Raw genomic sequence first — 22,803 nt, forward strand, 5'->3', positions numbered from 1 at the left:
GTGTGAGACAAACAAGAATCCCCTCTCATTTGCCTCTATCTTTAGCTGTTTCAAGTCACTCCAATTACCACTTTCTTCCCTAGACTGCAGCCAATGGGACAGATCACCCACTCTGCTTTCCAGGGCTCTGTTTGTCTTTAATTATTAATCACCCTCACCTGTCACATCACTGCCATGGCTACTCACGATGCTGAGCACATTAAGTCAGTGATGACAACTAAATCACGTGTTCATCTCCACTATGTCTAGAGAACCACAGAGTGAGTTGTCAGCTCTTCTCGTTGATTGCAGCTGGATGAACTGAAAGGTACGGACCTCCTTACAAATATTCTTATACCAGTATTGTCTTAGAGTAACCCAAATCATAAAATATATTCAGAGGTTTATATTTCACTGTTTTATAAATGTATTTTACTTCTTAATAGTTTAATTAAATGTTAAAATAGTTTTTTTTCATGCTGGGTATATTGTCTTTCTATAGAGAATGATTTGGTATGTATTCATTGGTTTTATAAATTCAATATATTGCACTTTTTACAAAGGTGATGAAATAAAATTCGTAGGTCTCTTTTTTCAGTCTAAAATAATGCACTAATAGTGACTAACAGTTGTTGGTAGCATTTCCAGAGAAGCATAAAATGTGTGATTAAAAAATAAAACCCATTTTCTGTTTCTTTTAACAGGGAAACTTCCTATGGAGCTGACAAATATTTCATTAGTGAACAACTTCTTGCACCAACAAGAAATCAGGATAGAAATTAACTGGGTGGTTGGAATAAAAGGGACTCTAGCTGTGTCAGCATGTTTTTTCTTCATCTATGTGAACGGCATCATGCTGTTCACCCTGAGGAGCAAAAGCACCTTCAGAGAGTCTTCCCGCTACATCCTGTTTGCCCACATGCTCTTCAACGACTCCGTCCAGCTGCTGACCAGTGTCCTGCTGTACATCTTTGCAACAGCGTATCTGTACTTAGTTACGGCCGTGTGTACCATTATTTTGTTCATATCCAGTACCACTCTTAAAAACTCCCCACTGAACCTTGCTCTCATGTCTCTTGAGCGCTACATAGCCATCTGCTTCCCTCTGAGACACAGTGAAATAGCGACTCCTAAACGGACTTGCATTGCCATAGGGATAATTTGGATTCTTGGCTCTATAAACCCCATAATAGACGTATTGGTTCTGCTAAAAACTGAGCCCACACTTTTCCTAATTCCTATGTTTTGCACACGTGAAAAGCTGTTCATGTCTAAATGGCAGGCAGACATGTATCAAGGATTCAACACTTTCTATTTTGTAGCAGTGGGAGTCATTCTCCTTTACACGTATGTGGCAATAATGTTGGAGGCCAGGTCAGTCTCCTCTGACAGAGCTTCAGCAACAAAGGCCAGGAATACAGTGCTGCTGCACGCAGTTCAGCTGGGTCTGTGCCTCACTTCCTCCTTGTATGGTGTGATAGAGGCCTTGTTAGCAAGGATGACTGTGTCCGTCTACATTCACCTGCGGTACCTCAACTTTGTGGTTCTTCTCATCCTTCCCAGATGTTTAAGTCCACTTATATACGGTCTGAGAGACGAGAGCTTTCGTCCACTTTTTAAATATTATTTTATGTGTGGTTCTAAGAAAGTAAAACCTGTTTTGGTTAAATTTTAAAATAAAATTCCAAATGTTAGGCCTTTAGTTTAATTTTAATTTAAATGGAACAAAAAGTTAACAATAATAATCCAAAACATTTGGATTTATCTTGAACTTAGTCTAACTGAGTTTCACATTTTCTGATTGGTGTGTTCTGCCTTTAACTAGAAAAAGGTTAGTGCAGGTTAAGTTTCTCATCATTATATTGGTAGAAAATGCAGAACTAAATTGCTAGAAATAATGCAATTAAAACAGTTTTTACTCAGTTTGTAAAAAATGTTCAGGTGAAGAAAAAACACATTTTAAAAACTGAAATAATATTTGCTGTTATTTTTGTTTCAAATTAATACCTGGTGGTTTTTACAAACATGTATTAATTATACATGCAACCTGAGAAAACAGACATCCATCCATTTTCTAATGAAGCAAGAGCCTTTTATGGCAAGCAACGGGCACAAGGCAGGATACCCCCCTGGAAAGAAAGTTTAAGTTTTTACCAAGAAAGCTGTAAAGAACATGAAGTTTTGAAAAACGTTCTTACTTTTTTTATTTGTTTTTAATACAAATGTACTGTTGCCAAAACTGTTCTTAAATTTCTAAATGTAGAAAATTCAAATAGAAACTTAAAATTTCACGGATGCTGAAGGTGAGATCATCATGCTTCCTGGATCTTACAACTTATACTGTATATATATTTATAACCTTCAGATAAGCCTTCCTTTAAACAATGGCTAGATAAGACCATTAGATCTACTGTGTGTCAACTATCTACTAGCAACCAACAATCCAGATGGGTCTAACAGCCTCCTTTCATTTCTAACCTTTCCTCTGTTCTTCTAGTCAAAACAATGCTAAACCAACACCAAATTTGTAGTATTATTAAATATATACCATTGCTTGTAAAAAGCCAAATTATTTAAGCACAAAAATCAAATAAAAATTTAAATGTTTTAAATTCAGCATTCATTATGGTCTCTCTATAAAAAAAAAAAAAGGTTAAAGCATTTTAATAGGGTTGTTTAACCCAATAACAGTGAATAATAATAGTAAAGCAAAAAACTAAAGTTAGTGGTAAAAACAAAACAACATTTTTTCCATCAACAGTGTGCTTGTTCATGTTACTGTTGTTAACAAGTATTACTTTAATACTAATACGTGTGCTGATCTGAGTTGCTCATGGGGCACCGTGATGTTATACCAATTCAAACTGAATACATAATTCTGAGACAGCTGTGAACCATTCTTAGAGTACAAATCCTTTCCTTGGTCTTTTTACCCACAGTTCCAAAAGAGATCTATTCCTTATCTCCCATAACTAACATCTCTTTGCTGTTGTTTCCATCAGTACTAATTATCAAAATGATGGATTGTGACTATAGCATGAAATTAATTTACCCCATGAGGAAAAACAACATCATACAGACTAAAGAATATGTTTCCTAAGAGGATGCATTTCCTGCAGGTCTTTTAGGGCACTATCATATAAAAGTTGAACAAACTTGAAACTCAGTTATTATATTCTTCACTGGGCACACGAAGGTAAGATGGCTGGCGATAACGAACAAAAAGCTGAAGATTTAGCACTGGTGTAAATTTAGTAATTACCATTAAAGTACCAAAAAATAGTAAAACCATTTTAAATTGCTAAAATGCAGCAAGATGCATGTAATCAATCTACTCACAACGGGAAACTTAAGAAAAGACTTGTTTAATTCTAAAAATGTATTATTTCCTTTATTCACAATAGTTTCCATTATTCACAATTGCATCTACACCAATTCAATAATCCATCTTGAAAAAGATAATTAAAGTCTACTTAAAGCAAAGCTTACCTAAACTACTAATATAAATCATCTTAGAGACTCTTAAGGGACACCAACATATGTATTTTATTGTACACTATAATCATTTCTTATTCTTTGTTTTATTCAGATTCAATGTTTCATTCAATACAATTCATAAGACTAAATTGAACAGACTTTCTTTCAAATGAGAAAATTATTTTAGTTGTTTTAGTCAAGCTTGTGAGATTTGGAAAAAAAACAAATGGAACAAAGGGCATGGTGCAAAGCTTCTATGCAATTGAATTTGGTATCCTGGAAGTATCAGTAAATATGAATCATATTTAAAGGCACCAAGCAAGTGATAATTGTTAGGAAATTAATGAATATTTATATCTGAAAATGATTCAATCTTAGGAAATACAATAAATCAACAAGAAACATAAATATCATTCCTAATTCTGTGCATATTTATAAAGGCCTTCTCTATAGCATACAAGAGACTGTCTTCTAACAATTCAAATAGAGGCGAGAGTGGGACTGTGAAACGTCAATTCTTTACAAAAATAATGTTTTCAATTTCTGTCATCTGGATAATGACTATAATGCTTATTTTGTAGGTTCTCTGGGCCACATAAAACACAAGAAAGTCAGGGTTGGCCCTGTGTGTTACATGTGTGCCTAAGCCATGCAGAATTCAACTGCTCTCCCAAGCAATGTGACCTCTCCTGCCAGCAGTCTGTCAGTTGTGATAAAGATCTGTGTGGTCACCCCCCTTTTCTGCACCTTTTTGTACTTCATAATTCTGATGCTCTTCACGTTCGCCTCGCACAGACAGTTCTGGGAGAATTCCCGCTACGTGTTGTTTGCCTACATGCTGATCAACGACACCGCCCAGCTCCTGTTCTCCGTGCTGCTCTTTCTCTTCGTCATGACCAACGTGCGCTTCGCTGTCGTGTTCTGCACACCCCTGCTGTTCATCTCCACCGCCACTTTCCAGAACACGCCTCTCATCCTGGCCACCATGTCTCTGGAGCGCTATGTGGCCATCTGTTACCCCCTGCGGCACCCGGAGATCTGCCGAGTGGACAGGACCTGGATCGTGATGGGAGCTGTTTGGCTGATCAGCTGCATCCTTCCTGCCGTCGATTTTGCTCTAGCTGGGTCTTATTCGGACATAGACGTGTACTCGACCCCTGTACTCTGCAAGTCACAGGTCCTTAACTCTTCCCCCACTCAAACGCTGTTCAAAGTCACTATGAACGTCTTGTTCTTTGCTCTAGTCGCTGTCGTCATCCTGTACACCTACATCCGCATCTTGCTGAAGGCCAGGAAAATGCACTCCGACAGAGCCTCTGTGAAGAAAGCCCTGCACACTGTGATACTGCATGGAATCCAGCTGCTCCTCTGCATGATGTCCTTCACGCATCCCATCACTGAGAGCCTGATAGTGCTTCACGTGGGCTGGCTGAAGGAACACATCTCCTTCTTCAACTACTTCTGTTTCATTCTTCTGCCCCGCTTCCTCAGCCCACTGATATATGGCGTCCGAGACGAGAAACTCCGAACTCGCATGAAGAGAGCCATGCTGTGCTGTTCCAATAAAAATGTCCCATAATCCCTCAGGTAACCGCTTAGTAATACGAGACAAGATTTTCTGTCAAAGATCACCAGGGAAACCAAGTGTTTCTAAAGAAAATGAGGTACGTCAAGATATTTATATGTTATCATCTGATTTGTTTGTTATTCCACTAATGGAAAGCCAGATTTTTCTGATGCCATGATGTTGTGGTAAATCAATAAATAAAAAATACATAAGGAAAGCTTGTACATCTTATTTTTTTATGCCAACACAAGGTATGAACAGGAATTAATGCTTGGTTGATTGCAATAATGTTTTTTTTGTTGTTGTTGCTGCATAGCCTCTATGCTAGCGAGGAACGTAGAGGAAGAGTTTTATATTCAAAAGCTGAGGGTGGAAAAATTATTTGGAGATTTTAAAATATCAATTTGGGCAGGTAAAACTAAATTTTCTTTCTTAACAGCAAGTGTGGGTTTTTTTCATTGCTAACAGATTCTATAATATCACATCTAGAATTAAAAAAATGAAAAGAAAACATGTCCTTTGTCTTTAATTTTTGCTTTTGTTGCTAAACTCAGGTTTTGGCGCTCTTTAGGCTCGACAGCTTTCAATGAAAGCCTTCGCCTTATGCTTCAATTTAAATTTTTCCAACCAGTGCTTCATGATTTTGGTGCAGAAAAGTGTAATTTTTCACCCTTGTCATTTATATAGCAATACTGCCCCCTAGGCTTACCTTTAGGTCAACTGCCTAACCAGCTTCCCAGAAAATATTGCAAAATTCCAGCCGAGAGAACTCACTTTCAAAGGAGCAAAATGCCGCAAATATGCCTTGAATGCATGATAGTACATTAATGAATACTTAATTTATATGTCATGAGAATGACAGCTAGCTTTTCAATTATACTCTTGAGCCTTTTCTGTATTCCAGTCTTCAACAAATGAATAAAATTCCCTTTGAATCTGAGTAGATAAAAAACTAATCCAACCCATAACACCTGTCCCTAATTGTGCTTTTTGTGCCTGTGGGTAATACTATTAAAATGGTGTTTTATCTACTATATCTACTATAATATACTGTAAACATATTTAATTGAAATAAGTCCTTTTTGCAAATTGACTTAATTTTACCTGAAAGGAATCTCATCTAATTATTATTATTGCAATCATTTATTTTTGTTTCATTAGTCTGTTCCTGTCTTTCAAAAATGAATATATATTCTAGGGTTAGAGTTTATATATACAGTACATGCTCCCAGGCTGCTAGTAATCTATGTCGAAATCAAAAGCTTGCTCTTAAGTTGTAATTGTCCCCCTCCAGTGCATTTCTCATGAATAAATAAATCCAAAAGTATCTATAGCTGACATTTTAACATTTTTACTAGAAAACCTGAGAGGAATGCTTTTTGCTCTTTTTAGATTTTGCACACAATTTCACGTGAAGAAACATGTAGAAACATATTCCTTGCAGAGGATCCACATTGTAGGCTTTACTTTCAAAGATGATTCATTTGGCTTAAGGGGTTACAGAAACACATGTTAAAGATGTTGTAATCATTCAAGAAAGAAAAAGGATGATGGCTCAGGGAATCGAACACTACTCTAATGAAGAGTTGCATAACAACAGCTCTTGGTTACAAAATATACATGAAGGCTCTGCAATTAGTGAAAACAGTGTGAGAAAACAGCGTCTTAATTAACTCCCAATCAGACTCTGTGCAGTTTATCCCAGACCATTAAGGAAAACAATTGAATGTAGTGTTACATGAGCTAAACAATGACTCAGCATTTGAAAGCAGGTTATTTTTCTCACTGCTCGACTTAGGGGAAAGTGCCTGTGTTTGTATCTAAGCTCCACACAGAGCCTGTAATTCTATTATTATTTTTTTTAATTTGCATTATTCATCTCCCTGGGCTCATATCAAGGGAAGGGTGTTTTCAATTCGGCTAAGGAACAATTCTACTCCGTGTCTACTTAAAAATGTGAAACAACCTTGGTTTTGCTTTGGTTTTTTTAAAGGGTTTCTAGACAGACAGTGGAAGACAGGGAGAGCAGGACTGTCAGACACATCGAATTCTGCTTTGGTGGTTTAGTTTAGCCAATGGAAATGTGTGCAGAATAGGCATAACAATTTAAGTCAACACATTAATTTTGTGTCGGTATGACATTTTCAAGACTTTATTAGTATGCATTTACTGTAGCTCAGGTGTTTCAGTTTCCACTTACACAAACTGATCAAGTGTGCAAACAATTGAATATTACATTTTAAAAGTGTGATAGTGTGGGGAGGTTCTAAGATACAGATTAAGAACCTCAGATAGATAGATATACAGCATATATTTCAGATACAGATACTTTTGGATCTAATTATTCATGAGAAATGCACTTGAGGGAAATGATTACAAATGTAGAGAAGCTTTTGATTTAGATTTCGATTACTAGCAGGCTGGCGGCATATATATGTAAATTTTAATGCTGTTGTCTGATGTGTTTCAAGTCTGTCAATACAAAAAACCCAGCACAGGGAAAACAATCGTATTCTGTTTAGCAGCTCTAGTGCAGGATGACTGCGATTCTATTGGAAGAAATGTTTCAAGTAAAGTTGAAACAGCTAAGCACTTCAGAAGCATTGAATTATTGTTTTTGTGACAACCTACATTTTGTTTTCTGAGGTATAACACTCCAACATATTAGAAACTTAAACAACCACTTATGATTATGCTTTTTGTGGAGGCGGTAAACTAACAATGGAAAAACGTACCCTGTACTTTTTCCAAGAAAAGTGACAAGGGACACCTGAAGTAGGCTCCACAACCAAAACCCTGTGTCTCCTTTCTTTTCCTTTCAGCATGAAATAAAACTTTACCTGTTCCAATTCCAGCATTTTGGTTTGAGTTCCAACTTAAGGAGTCATTTTATCCATCTGCCTATTCTCCCAGTTAGATTCTGTATATATGTTTTATTTAATGGTCGACTTATGCAGCCAGTTACTCAAAACGTTCACTTCATAAAAGGTGCAGTTACCTATAAAACCCCTCGTAGTGTAGCAAGGCGTTTTACAATTAGGCAGTTAATTAAATTTAACACACACAAAAAAAGAAAACAAAAGACGCTTGACTTTCCAGGAGCCGAGTTTGAGACAATTGATTTAAAAAGCTTGATTCTCTCTGAATGTTCTCTATATGCTAATTCTACTATTTCCTCCTGGACGTTAGTACGTTTTGCTGTAAAACTCAATTAAGACCAATTCACACCGTTGAAAAAAACACTTTAAAAAATGTAAATCCTTTCACTAACCCCATCTGGAGGTGAAGGAGTTAAATGAAATGGAACGCTCTGCTTCCCAAGTGACCTTTGTATGTTGCTTTCCCCAAGATGCATTTAAACCCTCTTGTTATTATCATTTAATTTATTGTCTGTAATTGATTGTGAAAGTCTCTGCAAATCGGAATGCAATCCTCGGCAGATTACGCGTGTAACTGCTGTTTTGCTATTCGCGTTGAAACGATTAGTGATGGTGATGTTTCAGGTTTGTATTTTTACAATTACAACTCTTAAACGCGTGCTTTGTTCTACGTGTATATCCCTACCTCTATTTTACCTTTTTAATTATAGAGCAGTGGAATCCTTGATAAATTAATAATAATATAAATTAATTAAATAATCTAGTGCTCGTTATAAGGATTTTCGAGTAAGAGTGGTGTGATAGTAAAGATTGGTTTTTGATGCATCAATATGTATAATATGTATGTATGGTTTCCCAAGAGTCCTAACAATAAATACAAATGAATTTTGATTAAAACAATAAACACTATTTCGGGGGTATTTTATTGGTATATTCGGCGGAGTCCTAGAATTTAACATTTTTAAGGTGTGCTAATTGATATAGTTTTTAAAATAAAAACGTTTCAAATGGAGAAAACTAATAACAGTTTTTTGATATGAAAACTAGTGCATATACATTTATTTTAGCATTTTCGGCCCCTGTCCCAGAAAACGCCATAAACTGTAATTTAAATAAATATACATTTATTTGTTTTGTTCTGACCTCATAAATTCGTCTCCTGCAAGTGTGGGCTGATAGCAGTTAGACCTCCTGTGTTCACTTAGTACCTCATCTGCGTGGTCTCACATTTCTGCAGAGAACTGCGCTGGCCACAAGGAGTTTTGGGAGTTGCAGTTAAAACGTCTGAAAGTAATTGTTAAAGGTTTCGAGAAACGCTTTACATTGTGCTGAACTACTGGCTTTTAGCAAGGAAAATGCGATGTTTTTTTTTTATATCCGTTTTCGTCGTTTATGCTGAACGTATTTAATGCGACTCTTTTTTTAAATTAAAATGACTTATCGAATATTATTCAGACACCGTGGAATATCTGTCTTCCTGAAAAATCTCCAAATTCTGGTTTTCATCAACTTCATTGTGGTGCCGCCTTCTCTCGGTGAAATTTACACTTCTGTGGTTAATGTGCAGAAAGCCATTTCTGTAGAGAAAGAGCTCCTAAGCCATTTAAGGACCTATATTGAGGATGAAACCCTCAGGCTGAATGACATCAAAAGGTGGGTCCCTCTCTGTTTCTTGGCTAAATTCAGAATGATTTGTGTGTTAAGAGTGGCTAAGGCTATTTACCGTTTACGTTTTGCTTATCACTTTGCATTCATATTGCAGAGCTGTTAACCACAGCTGACAACAATTTACCATCAAGTTATCATATGGAAGTCACGCATTCTGGCAATATTCGGTCATATAATGTTTACTATTGAATATCACGTTTTAGATTCTAGAGGCGGGTTTTTTTGTGCGTGTGTTTCGATAAGGCACTACTAGCCTTTTCCTTTTCTCTTGTGTATTGGAAAAGCATACTAGCCCGTTAGCCCTAAACGGGTGTAATCTAAAACTTGTGCACGCCGCTTTCGTGAGATGCAGCGAGTCCGTCATGGCACGCAACTGTCATCGCATAAGGAGTAGGATATGCTCAAATGCTATGGTGTGTGTGTGCGCATCGTAGTTTTTTTTGTGGTGTTTGGACTTGGAGAGAACCCATGTTATACTGAGTAAAGGGAAACGGTTTTTGAATATGACTGAAGAGGAGAAAGCTCTCATCCCAAAAAGTACTCTTTAGCCGTGTTACCTACAGTACCTCTCATTTATTTATGTGTTCTTGTATTTGTGCTGGTTTCCCCTGTCTTGCTATTGGGATTGGGGTATCTTATTTACTAACCAATGGACATGAGGCAGAGCCAGGCTAACAGCATGTGTCACCAGCCTGTACTCTTTTCTCCTTCTCTGAAGGAGTGTGTCCTGTGGGGAGCAGCAGGGAGCTTGATCTCTGTTGTTCCCTTCACAAAGGAACATTTTACTATGGCTTCTCGCACGGCTCAGCAGCCAAAACTGAATCCTAAAAAAAAAGGGTATTCTTTTCCCTGGTCATCGCAATTCCTGCTGTGTATTCAGCCCTCCTCTCTCAGACCCATTGATTATTCAATGTATACTTTCATTAGCCAGCTCTCTGTGTGCTGGCTTCTTTTCTTTTTCGATGAATTTTACTAGTTGTGTCTGACACTTTGTCGCCCATACTTCATTATCTGTTAATTGGACTAAGGCCTAACCCAGCCAGGAATATCGCATTTCAAACGCATCATTTGAAGGCAGGATTCAGGGGCTACTTATTAAATGGGAATCAGCTGTCAGGTGCTGGGTTTTGCCTTTGTAGCTGGCGGGTTCAGTTTTTTTTCTGCTTTCCGTTTTTCCTGCCATTCTAGGTAGGCAAGGCAAACCTGCAGGTAGTTTTTAGCTAATAACCAGCTAGTATAACAAGTTAGTAGTATCTGTATACAGACACAGACCTTAATTCATTAATTAAGGTCATTCATCTTTTGGAATAAATAATTTATGCAGTATATAAAAAAAAATTGGAACTCCGTTGTTCTCAGGCTTTCATATGTGGTGCTATAGATAAAGTCCTTTACACATCAATCCTGTCTTTCCTTTCAGATTCTATGCGAAGGTGGCAGACCTGCACAGTCATGTGTATCACAGTCCAGTGGCAGCAATGGCTAATCCTCTGGTGGCATACACGTTGATTAAGCGCCTGCAGTCTGAGTGGCTCAATGTGGTTCACAGCAATGAAGCCCACGAGAACTCCCAAGGTGACAATTTCACGGCCGGTTTGCTTAACAGCTGAAGATCCCCGAGACACCATCACCCGCCTGCCCTTCCCCCTTCCAGGAAGTAGCTGAACACTTTCAGTCTCTGAGTTCTGAGGGCAAAATAGTTCAATGTTTTAGTTTTTGAGTAGCGTGCTTTCCAAATTGCCGCGGTCCTTTCACCAGTTGACGTCTAATCAAGGCACGACTGGCTTATAAAGCAATTTTTAAAATTGTTTTGGTCGCAATGCTGAATTCTGGGGCGGAGAATGACCCAGTTTCCTTGTCGTTGTTTAGCCTTCAAGTCAGGCTTTGAGAAAGAGGAGGGCCGCCTGCCCAACTTCGAAGATCTGGAAGGGGCTGCCAAGGGGCTGATGAGGCTCCAGGATGTGTACTCTCTCCGTGTGGAGGGGCTAGCGAATGGACTGTTCCAGAGGGTCACTGCAGGTCAGACAATGGACATTTACAGACCTGCTGTCATCGTCCCCCTCTCAGGAGACGACTGCTTCCAAGTTGGAAAGGTGGGAAAACGCAAACAATCAAGGTTCTTCTGAGATAACCTTGATTGAATGGGGATTCTCACTGATCTGTGCATAATTATAGCAGTTAATTAATTATTCAATAAAGCCAAATAAGAGTCAGAAATAATGGCAATCGAGGCAAGGAAAGGTTGTTTAAAGTTCTGTAAGCCGAAACTGTTGCAGACAGTTCAAATAGGGTTTTTTTGACTGTTGGGACTGAGTGAAGAAACAAGTTCAATAATAGTCTAAACAAGAAAGCAGATCAATTAAGTCGTCAATTATCAATGGGTATGTAGGGCTCAGCTTGAACAACAGCCACAGTGACAGTGTTGCTCTAGGACAAAGGTTGGAATCCACTACCCCATATGTTGTCAATAAGACAGGAGGATCAACAAAATGCCGACTTGTGGGGTATGAATAATTTTGCACATTGTTTACTTAGAACAGATTTGGTTTTGCAATACCCTGTACCTGTTGCAAGTGTACATTCAGTATAAGTAATTGTTTTGGTAAAACCAAGTTTTGCATCAAATATCATGTCCATCAAGGGTAGCAATATACAGTATATTAATTGTATGAATAAAACTTGAGCCAGCTGTAATTCTCTTTTTCTTCAGACGCCCATGATGTCAAAGTGTTTTGGCAGACAAGTGCCCTGATTTCACAGCTAAAAACTGCGTCCTGACTTCCCACTCTTAAAATTCCACAGTGTAGAGAATAATTCCAGCATTAGATTGTTCGGTCTTTAAAAGGTCATAGATAAAGAAATCCGCGCATTCCCTGAGCACTGCAACAAGTCACTGGTGACTTCTGTGTGTCATCAGCTGCCTTCGAAGGACTCTTCACATTTTTTCCTTTAAATTTGCGTCGGCTAGGAAAGAGTATTCCACTGTTTTGGATTTGTTCCTTAAAAACATAGAATGAGGATCTCCCTGTTTTTCTTTTTCTACTGGTCTCTGGCTATATGAACCAAGTCTGTACAGTAAATAGAAAAAGTACCTGCCAGGGGTTTACATTTTCAGATCCATAAGCTACTGGCAACCAAATGACAATTGTTCTGATGGTCCTTGAGCATGGAGGAATTAGTTTGGATTAGCTGTAAGTGTGCTGATGCAGGTAGCAGCTGGACATGTTGCCTGTCGGGGTGTGTTTCAGGTGGCCTACGAGATGGAGGACTTCTATCACTCCGTGCAGTGGCTGGAAGAGGCAGCTCGCCTGTTTCGCAGGGCTCAGGGTGAGTGGATTACTGAAGATGAAGGAAACCTGAAGGACACCCTGGACCACCTGGCCTACTCTCACTTCAAGGTAGCCACATTCTCCCTGTTTCTAGCTCCCTTTCTCTGTCGCTCGTTAGTTTTCTTTCTCCTGCGTTAGGGGCCTGTCGACGCAACCGCTAAACAGTAATCCAGCACTGCCTCTGCCTGACAGCTACGGCTTACAGTAAGTAAAATTGCAGATGGGCGATTTATTTTGTCTACAGCTAGGCTAGAGTTTGAAACGGTGGATGGCAAAACATGCTTACCATACAACTCCAGACAGACGCACAAATGTTCGACTTAAGGTTCACCCTGCTTGGTTTTGTATGTAGGAGATTGTACGTGCTCTGTTCTGCTGTTTTCTACATAGCTCTGCATCTGTTTAGAACTGCTTAATGCAGTTTGTAAAACCTTTCAGGAAATGGGATGGGAGAACACCTCCAGAACACCTGGAATGTTAATCAGACCATCCAGGGGGCATTTAAAAAGGTACAGTGCAGGGTAATTCAGAGCAGTGCCCACTGACGGAGATAGATAGGATTCTGTTCAGGAGAACTAGCTTTCTTTTCAACAGGCATTGAGCTCTTTTTTTTTAACGCTGTGTTTCAGACGGGAAACATATCCTACGCTTGGGTTCTCTCCCAGGAGCTCCTGCGTTATGGTATGTTTTTATCCACACTAACCGTACAGACTTACAGTATCTTAAAACAATACAGAGCACCAGCATAAGAGTCTGTGTCAAGCAGCTGCTTTTCATATTCTGCAGGATGAGATCCTATGGCATTTCCTTAATATACTGTATAAATGCTGTGCACATCGAATCATCTGTGCATTAATGTGGTTTTAGGTTTAGGTCTGCTTCAACAGAAGCGGAATATTAGGACAGGTTAATGCTTGTTGCTTGTTTCTCATGTTTGACGTTTCTAAAACATTTTATGGCTGTTCTAAAAAATATTTTACAGTCTAACATTATATTTAGAAAAAAGCTAATCGTATTGATATTCGGTTAAAAACTTTCATTTATTACAAGCTTTTCTTATGATTTTTTTTCCAGTTGTTCTGTTGGTTTTGCAGCGAGCTTGGCTCAATTCTAATGGCTTTTCTATTTAGCTCCCACATGGTGGAACATCCCATCCCTTTAAGATCACTGTTTTAGGCAACAAGCTGAAACAGTCAGGGTTACGCCATGCTCAGAGATTCTTTTGTATTTGTTTTTAAAGATCCTTCCAATAAAAGGGTTTCCCGGAACATTGAAAAATATGAAAAACTCCTTGCTGCATCTCCACCCATAGAATCCCACCATACTGTCCTGCAGAGACCAAACTCCACTTACTTGCACACAAGACATGTGTATGAAAGGCTGTGCCAGACTCTGGGGTCCCAGGTAATAACATATATCTTCTTTTGAGTCAGTGTTTGAGTGAGGAAATTGTTCATATAAAGAATTTAAAAGCACTACAGAAACAAAAGTCATCTGATCAATGCTGTTACCATTATGCTCCATTTTTTTTATTAAATGATTTTTTTTATGTTCATCTTCAGAAAAATCTGTATACTCATGTGTTTGTAGGTGGGGAGTGTTAAAGGGTTCATATGAACACCTGTGGATATAGCATGAAACGCCTTGTTACTTTTTAAGACGGAATGTATCTGTCATCATGGAGTTAAAATATAGTTGAAAGCGCCTTTGTGTTCTCTATTACAGACGCAAATCTAATTCTAAAAAAAGCTTTGCAATATTCTTGAATTCAATTTTTTCTTGTAATGTTATATTGACCTCCGTTTACAGGCCATTTTAACATTTTAAATCTTTATGCAAAAAAAAAAGAAACGTTGAAAAGGGGATTCACGCAAAGTAGAAAAGGTTATTAATTAAACTTGATTTCCTATTCAAATTAACGTGTCCGTCATGTTTTAGAAATTGAAAGCTTTAATTTCATGAAATACCGTCACATCTTTCAGTCTTTGAAATGGGAGTTGAAACTGCCGCTGAAACCAGAAAACCTAATGCTCAAGAGAACAAAAAAAACAATGGTCTTTTTTTTTTTATTCCAGCTTTGTAATAAGCTTCATATGCTGTTTCTGTTTCCAGCCAAAACATTATGAAAACCCCGGGCTGTTCTGCGATTACTTTACTAACGGCAACCCAGGTCTGATTCTCGAGCCAATGAAACGAGAGGTCGTCAGCCTGGAACCATATGTGGTTCTATACCACAGCTTCGTCAGTGATGCGGAGGCTGAAAGTGTGAAGAGCTCTGCAGAACCAGGAGTAAGTTTGTACCCTTCGCATTGGTAATGCTCCTGTTTGCTCATGCCATAAGAATGCCATGCATCTGGGATGCACTATGCTTTCTCCATCTCTGTGCATCGCTTTTAAAAATAGCACAGTTGTACCAAGTTTCTCAGGCCACACAAGCGTCCACAAAAAGGCAAATATATTCTAAAGTGTTAAAAGTCCAGCACAGGTAATGGCAGTGCTAAATATAATGCATGTTTTTCTCTCCATAGATTCAGTTTCAGAACTAGCATTAGTGAGTGTAGTTACAAGCCCACTTAAAAGCAAATATACAAAACGGCATACAGTATAGGCAACAGTAGAGCTGGTATATCCTCCTTGTAAAATTTCATTGACACACTTGAACATCAGAAGTTTATTACTCATCCGATAACACGCAAACAAAAAGTATCTTTGAGATTGGGATTCTTGTTCAGGTGATGTGCAAATGTGACCGACCGTTTGCGTTTCGCAGACATTTCGGTTTATTTGGCTTGGCAGTCCTGTTAAGCTTCTGTTTATTTTAGGAAGTTTCCAATTTTGAAAGTTTGGAATCGGGTTTGTTTAGCGGAGCTTCAGGCTGGCGGCCAGGTGTACATTTTCTTGCTGCTTTATCAAGGAAGGTTTAGATTAAACTGGCAGCCGGACAGTCATACATTCAACTATAAACCGTAGTCGATGTGGCAGTGAGTATATTAACTACTGGTCTGACTTGATGTTTTGTTTTATCTTCTGGTAGGTCACTCGGTTCAGCCTAGCTAATTTGAATAAATTTACACCTTTTTTTGTGGCTCTTATAAATTAACTCCCAGTGCTGAATTTCAGTGGCCTTTAGAACTATCCAAGGCAAAAATACAATACGAAATACAATTTTATAATTTTATGTTCAAAAACCCACATTTTGAGTTGCTTGAACTTCTTTCAGACATGAGGTTAACTCTGTAAAATAAGTTACTTTCTATAAAAATGGGAGTCGATATTTCTGATCAAGGTTGGTCTTCATATCTCTTTCAACTACAGCTGTTTGCAATGAGCAAACAGATCCCTATGTTTGGAGGTTACTCTTGCTATTCGAGACTGCTTTTTTGGCCCTGTTCATATTTGGCATTGAGAGTGACAATTGAAAGACAGAGCAACAGACATCTGATACCTTCTGTGGCTCTGAAAATGTCTGCAGCCATAATGGGGCAAGTGGGATGTGATTCATACCTCAGATCACTGTACCTCCAAGTGATATTAATGTGGTCTTTCGTATCTGGGAAATTAGTGCTGCACAGGGATTTACAACTCCTAAGCGGAATGTTTGATGTGATTGCAGGCATTCTCTAGGGCATAACCAATGAATTACCAACACTCAATTTGTTTTCAATATTATCCTCTCTGTGAAAATTACAGTCCTCTTGGTTTTCTTCACATCCGTATGGATGGTGGAAACTATTCCCTCACTTCACCCTGTGGTGGGATAGGCGAGCTGGCTCTTGTGGTTTTGTGCAGAATTTGAGGAGATTCCCTGAAAACAGTCCATCAGTATTAGCCAGCAGCTGCGGATGATTTATGTTTCTCCATTCCATCATTAATTGAAAACGTCTGTATTTCTTTAATTGGGAATTCAAAAATATGATCATATTGGACAGAGTGCATTAAATCCAGACACGGAATATGTCTCATTTGCCCAAAATTTCGGCTTGTGTCACTTATTCCATTCTTTCCTAGCTCAGGGTCTATAACCTAGACATTTGAATGCTAGTAAGCAGTAATAGAGAACAAGTATTTGAGCATATCCATTCAAACACAATGCTTATGCTTTTTGGTTGAATTTAGTGGCAGTTTACTTAAACTAAATAAGCAATTTGCCTGAGTGTCCCTCCTTCAGCCTCTAGGCTCACTACACCTTCTACCCAAATATTTAGAATAAAACTTAAGAATGCATAATATATCTGAACATGTGTGATGTTTTGAAGACTTGGTGAAATTCTGGGATGGCAATCTTTTTGCCATTCCAAAGGTTTCCATGTGGCAGACAGCCCACAGATTGACCACCCTGAGCTTAGTGCTTTGTATAATCGGCCTGCTACTCTTTGTTTGGAGAAAACAGTGACGCACACGTTGCTGGAAGTGCAGTAGTGTGAATCATAAGAACCAGCCACAAGAACTTATGGAGAACAAGACCAGTGGATTCTTGTACTATTGAAGTTCCGTCTGAGGGAGCTTAATGACACATGTACCAACATTCAGTCTCTTTCTGTATCAGTTGAGAAGATCAGTGGTGGCCTCTGGAGAGACGCAGTCTGCAGCAGAATATCGCATTAGTAAGAGGTACAGTAAATAAAGCACGATACTTCAATAAACGTAGAAGCAGTCCTGTATAATGAAAACAGAAACCAGCCAGTCATAACATTTTTTTTTTCTTAATTGGGAATGGATAAACAGGGGTTAAGGCAAAGCTTTAAATCTTCTAATGCTGATATTTAGAAGCAAGCATTCTTGGCACATAAACATCCATGTCTCTTTAAAACATGTTCTTATAGTTGACTTTTGTGTGGGGAGTTACCAACTAACAATGCAAGTCATACTCTGTCTCTGAGCTATTTTTGGATCTTGAGATCAAGTAGTTTTCATCTTTTAGAACAATATAAAGGCTGAAGTTAAGGTATTAGATTTTCCCTTTCACAGATGTTCATCTTTCTTTTTTTTTTTTAAAACAAAACAAAATTCACCCAAGAGGCTTCAAGGTCCATGATCCCACTCAAATTTAGTCATCATAGAAAGTAACTAAAGAAACCGTAAATTAAACAACAACAAAAAACCCACTGGAGTCCATAAAACTGAAAATGCGTTTCAAAAAAGTTCTCCACAGAAGCGACAACTGCCTCAAACTGCGTTTTATAAAAAGCTAGTGGTCTGTAAATCCCAGCTCTTTGAAGATGGATTCTGCAGTTCCTTCTAAGTATCATCTAAAAAGACAAAACGGGGCTCTCGGAGAATCTATGACGTGCAAAAATCTTTAGAGTGAAAACCTCCCAGTAGTCCCAGCAGGTCTGGTCTCTCTTGCTCTTCTATACATGCTATAAAAAGCTGAAAACGGTCCATAAACATTTGCAAGGCTCTGTAATTTGGAAACTCGTTAAATGTTTATAGAAAATGTAATATACTGTGTTTTCCAGGGTACTGACACTCCTTGTTTTAAATGTTTCAACCTAATTCTGTTTATCTATTAAAATTTTGTCTGATTAGGAACGTGAATTAAAAGAACCATGTAGTCCATATCATTTGACGTCCTTTTCTATAGTTATTGTAACATCGTAAATTGGATAAAGATTTTTCATAAGTCTTTTTTACAAATTTTTATTTTTCATATTGTGATTGTTCATATAACATCCATTTTCATTTTGGTGTTACATGGTCATCACTGTAGATTTATTTTAAAAAATGTTTCTTCTCCATGCAGATGTGATTGATCATGCCCGTATAAAAGATGTTAGTGTTACGTCATCAGTGTGGACTTTCTGGACAATGAAATAAAAAAGACATGGCAGGAAGAAAAAAAAACATTGCAGACCACTGTTATGACACACTATAAAGGAGAATGACCAGAATGTCTTATGCAATTTCAGTGCCTGGCTAAACGACACAACACACCCTATTGTCAGGAGGCTTGACCAGCGAATTACTGCACTGACCGGATTAACCGTGCAGCCACCATATGCAGAGTACCTCCAGGTGGTGAATTATGGGATTGGTGGACATTATGAGCCTCACTTCGACCATGCCACTGTGAGTGTTTTCAAACATCTACTGTAGTTCCTCTGGCAATGCAGACCTCAAATTTGAAGGCTTGTACCTTGTGCCTTGCCTTCAAATATCTACTTTGTTTTGCTCTTGTTCATGCCTAATTCTTGCCTTTTATAGCTGCTCTGATTTCTTTTTTTCTTTTTGGAACCAGTCCGAGTCAAGCCCAGTCTACAAGCTCAAAACAGGAAATCGTTTGGCAACGTTTATGATCTATGTAAGTGTGATTTTTCTGTTTATGCACTCGTACTAATGTGCATAGTAAATACATACTAATGTATAAAGACTTCTAACATTCCCTTTAGAAAAATGTGAATATAGAGTGATGAATCTGTAGTGTACAATGAACCCATTGTTGTCTTTGTCAGCTCAGTTCTGTGGAAGCAGGTGGATCCACGGCATTTATCTACGCTAACTTCAGTGTTCCAGTAGTGAAGGTAAAGACGCATCTCTTATTTTTGCATGCTTTTAGCTTCTGTCAGTGTGCAGCAAGATCCATCTAATACCTTTGAGTTTTCTCAAAGATGACATAGACCTGCTTCAGTTTCTTTGATTTCAAAACAAAAGCCTTAGAGATAATTGTCCCAACTGGCTACAATGATTTTCTCGGTGTCCCGTGCGTGTGCTTCAATAAATTGAAAAAAGCCGTTTGTTGTCTACAAGTGTATTTAGACTTCTGTCTTTTATCTATGGCAATTGTAGAAGGTTTATTGAAGGCGTGTGAGTTGGTAGCTTGATGAATATCTCCTACACAATAGACTGTTTCCATAAACATGCTTGATAAACCTGGTTTTCCAATTTTATTACAATAAATAGTCAAGCATTTTTTCATCTCTCCTAGCAAGAAACGGTGTCTGTGTCTTACAGTTTACAGACATTGTCATCCCTCAGAGGTGTTAAATAAAGATCAGCACTTTAATGGCTGGCTGTCTTACAAACAGGGTGATGAAATGTTTTTTTACTGAAACATTGTCACTAAACATGCATTTCTTTAGTGCAAGGAACACAAGATTTGGAAACACTGTTTTCTACATTCTCATTAAGACAGATACGGCTGCTTTACTTGTAACATCCTGTCATTTCAAGAAAGTTATATGACCACAAAAATGTTTATATATCCAAAATGGAAGATAAATCGTTTGGGCTGGAAAGTAGTTTTTCCAATGTAAGATAACCTGGTGCATATAGAAATGTCCTCATTACTGTGACATTGTAAATGATTAAACAGACCTGATATCCAAAGTATTATATGTTGGCGAGACGGTTTCTTTATATTGATAATATGAAATTACCGACTGCAAACCTGAAGTGTAAAACGGAGACGAGCTGCATGTTTTTTTCTTACACAAACCAAAACTGACTCGGAAATAGACACTTGGTTTTTGAGGATAGTGCACCTTCTGAAGGTAGCTGCCCACCTGGCTATACTCTGGCCCCGTGTGCTATCTGTTTATTTCGGGAAATGGGCAGGCTTTGTAATAGCAGAGAAGCTCTCCAGGGCTTTAACCTTGTGACCTCTGAAAAGCCACAGGGTGGAATGTGTAAACACCAGGGTCTGGAAGGTCCTGCTTCCTTTGCAAATGAATATTAATTGTATTGAATCTGTGTTTTTTTTTTTACAAGGTCATGGTTAAATGAGAATAGCTTTTAACATGTTTTAGATTCTCTTGAGTTTATCTGCCATTTTATCTGGGGGTCGTAATGCTTTTCTTTTAGCTGCCTATATTTAAAATTGCCAGTTATTTTTTATTAATATGCCCATCCAATTCGGAGTGACTGATTTAGCCTCTTTAATTCTTGGCTCACAAAAGCAACAACTGCATGTACATGGGCACCATTGGACAGGGAGACAGACTTTTCCAACCTGCCTACCCACTAAGTCATTAAGTCATTAATCTTTTTACAAGCTACACACTCTGCTGTGATGCACAGGAGGCACAGTCTGCGATGGAGTTGCAGGGAGTGCTACTTGGAGTCAGGAATCTTAGCTGACTAATCCCAGTACTGCCTTTGGCAGTGCTGAGCTGATTGTACACCAGCATTGGGGAAATCCTAATCCTCCTACTCTTGTGGCAGAATGCAGCCGTTTTCTGGTGGAATCTGCACAGAAATGGCCAGGGCAATGGGGATACTCTCCACGCAGGCTGTCCTGTCTTGGTTGGAGATAAGTGGGGTAAGTCACTTTGAGCAGTCCTCTTTGTGAAATCTCTGTGAAGAGTATGCTTAATTTACGAATTCATGCAGAATTAACTCGGACGAAATGGGAAAGATAAGATTTCGGATGAAAACAATCCCATGTTTCCAAATATTTTTGGAATGAGTGTTGTATTTCTTTCCATGAGAAAAGTCTTACGCCATCAAAAAAGAATTTAAGAATTCTGCCAGCTGATGTATGTGTACATGGTTTTTCTCTTTTTGCCTACCCTCTTTTCACCCGTCTTGAGCCCAGTAGGCTCAGGGCCCAAGCTTAAATCTTGTCAGCCACTCCCACACATTGTTACTGGTAATGTACAATCACACAAAACCAAGCATAACTCGATCTATTTAAGCTTGTAAGATTTTTTTTTTTCCAGTTCAATAACTATCCACTTTTTTAAAAACTGGCACCAGCTGTCTCCTCTCCATGGCAACATCATGAGTGCTTGGTGAAACATCTGGCTGATATTATAGCAAACCTGGGAGATTTAAGGCTCTGCACAGCTTCGAACACGGCTGACAGGCAGGCTTGCTGCACTGTTATATAAAACGCAGGCAATGACAACTTAATAGCCATATTCTAGAAAAACTTTGCCAACAACAAAAAAAATCTTTCATAAAGCACCATTCTTGCGTTTTGAAGAAGGACTGATGACGACAGATTTGTTTCTGGTGACTGCTGTGTTTTGTTGACTGGGTTCAGAAGGAGGCAAAGTGAGATAAAGTTGACCTTTCTGCTTTAACCATTCTTGTTTTTACAACAAAGGCAGCCTTTTAGTATAACTTCCCTTAACCTTAAAGAAAACCAAAACACTTGGTTAGATGAAAAAGAATCTTTTATTTCCTAGTAAGCTGGCTATCTGCGTGCTTCTCGATCGAAGCTTTGTCTTGGTTGCTGCTCTCCTCTACTGGTCCTCACCTGCCTGCTCTCCTTCTCCTTCCAGTGGCCAACAAGTGGGTACACGAACATGGCCAGGAATTCCACAGGCCCTGCAGCTTCGACCCGGAGGAGTGAGGAGGGGGCCATGAGGCAGTGGGACCGGTTGGAGTACAAGATCCAGCCTCAGAGCCGGAGCTGCTGGGGAGAGGAGGGGGAGGGACGGGGTGGTGGGGGAGAGGCAGTTTCGAACAAGCCTGCCATACTGATTGGAGGGGCCCGCTGGAGGACGGGGCCGTCTGGATAGGGCTGGATGGGAATCTGGCCAGAAGCCAGCCAGGCAGGGAGGCAAGCGGGCAGGAAGGCAGCCGGCATGCCTCAGCACTCAAACTTCCCAGGAGGAATGGAGGAGGGATAGATGGGATGGTCTTTGCTTTCCTGTTCATTCCCTGGTGTGGGCGAGGACTCTGCTGTCAGCCCCTGGCTCTTCTGTTCCACGAGGCCGGCTGTCCCAAGCATTGCGCTGCACATCGACAGCAGCTTGTGGAGGGACAAACTTAAGCCTGATGGTTTTTGTTGAGTTCTTTTATGATTTGTGAAGGAAGACAAAATTGCAGGGTTTTAAAAAATAAACATCTTTTGTTTACCTGCAAGAATTTCTAAACTGACTTTGGGTTTCTAGCAGATTTTAATTTCTAGCAGTTTCTATGCCCGAACAAAAACCAGATAATGCATTAGAATGCACAT

The 22,803-nt window shown here is 38.9% G+C and overlaps 3 protein-coding genes across 4 annotated transcripts; all 3 read left to right on the top strand.

Annotated features, from left to right (window-relative positions):
* Nucleotides 1-253: 253 nt before the first annotated feature.
* On the top strand, nt 254-2,547 carry LOC102698878 (odorant receptor 131-2-like). The gene is made up of 2 exons (XM_006628091.3): nt 254-307; nt 684-2,547. Exon 2 carries the CDS (start codon nt 695-697, stop codon nt 1,652-1,654), a length of 960 nt encoding a protein of 319 aa, XP_006628154.2. The 5' UTR covers nt 254-307; nt 684-694; the 3' UTR covers nt 1,655-2,547.
* Nucleotides 2,548-4,066: 1,519 nt separating this feature from the next.
* On the top strand, nt 4,067-5,035 carry or95a1 (odorant receptor, family 95, subfamily A, member 1). Its single transcript, XM_006628092.3, has one exon. The coding sequence runs from the start codon at nt 4,106-4,108 to the stop codon at nt 5,033-5,035; it is 930 nt and encodes a 309-aa protein (XP_006628155.1). The 5' UTR covers nt 4,067-4,105.
* p4ha3 (prolyl 4-hydroxylase, alpha polypeptide III) lies at nt 5,032-22,275 on the top strand. Of its 2 annotated transcripts, none has more exons than XM_015341448.2 (13): nt 5,032-5,120; nt 10,991-11,145; nt 11,440-11,663; nt 12,819-12,968; nt 13,529-13,580; nt 14,140-14,303; nt 15,012-15,188; nt 17,446-17,510; nt 18,809-18,968; nt 19,138-19,200; nt 19,352-19,420; nt 21,060-21,156; nt 22,124-22,275. In XM_015341448.2, the coding sequence occupies exons 1-13, from the start codon at nt 5,116-5,118 to the stop codon at nt 22,192-22,194; spliced, it is 1,452 nt and encodes a 483-aa protein (XP_015196934.1). In that variant the 5' UTR covers nt 5,032-5,115; the 3' UTR covers nt 22,195-22,275. The 2 variants fall into 2 exon arrangements, with proteins under 2 accessions (XP_015196934.1, XP_006628156.3); XM_006628093.3 differs by lacking the exon at nt 5,032-5,120 and adding an exon at nt 9,070-9,555.
* Nucleotides 22,276-22,803: the final 528 nt, after the last annotated feature.

The sequence above is a fragment of the Lepisosteus oculatus genome, chromosome 5 (genome assembly GCF_040954835.1).
Source record: "Lepisosteus oculatus isolate fLepOcu1 chromosome 5, fLepOcu1.hap2, whole genome shotgun sequence".
Lineage (NCBI taxonomy): Eukaryota > Metazoa > Chordata > Actinopteri > Semionotiformes > Lepisosteidae > Lepisosteus > Lepisosteus oculatus.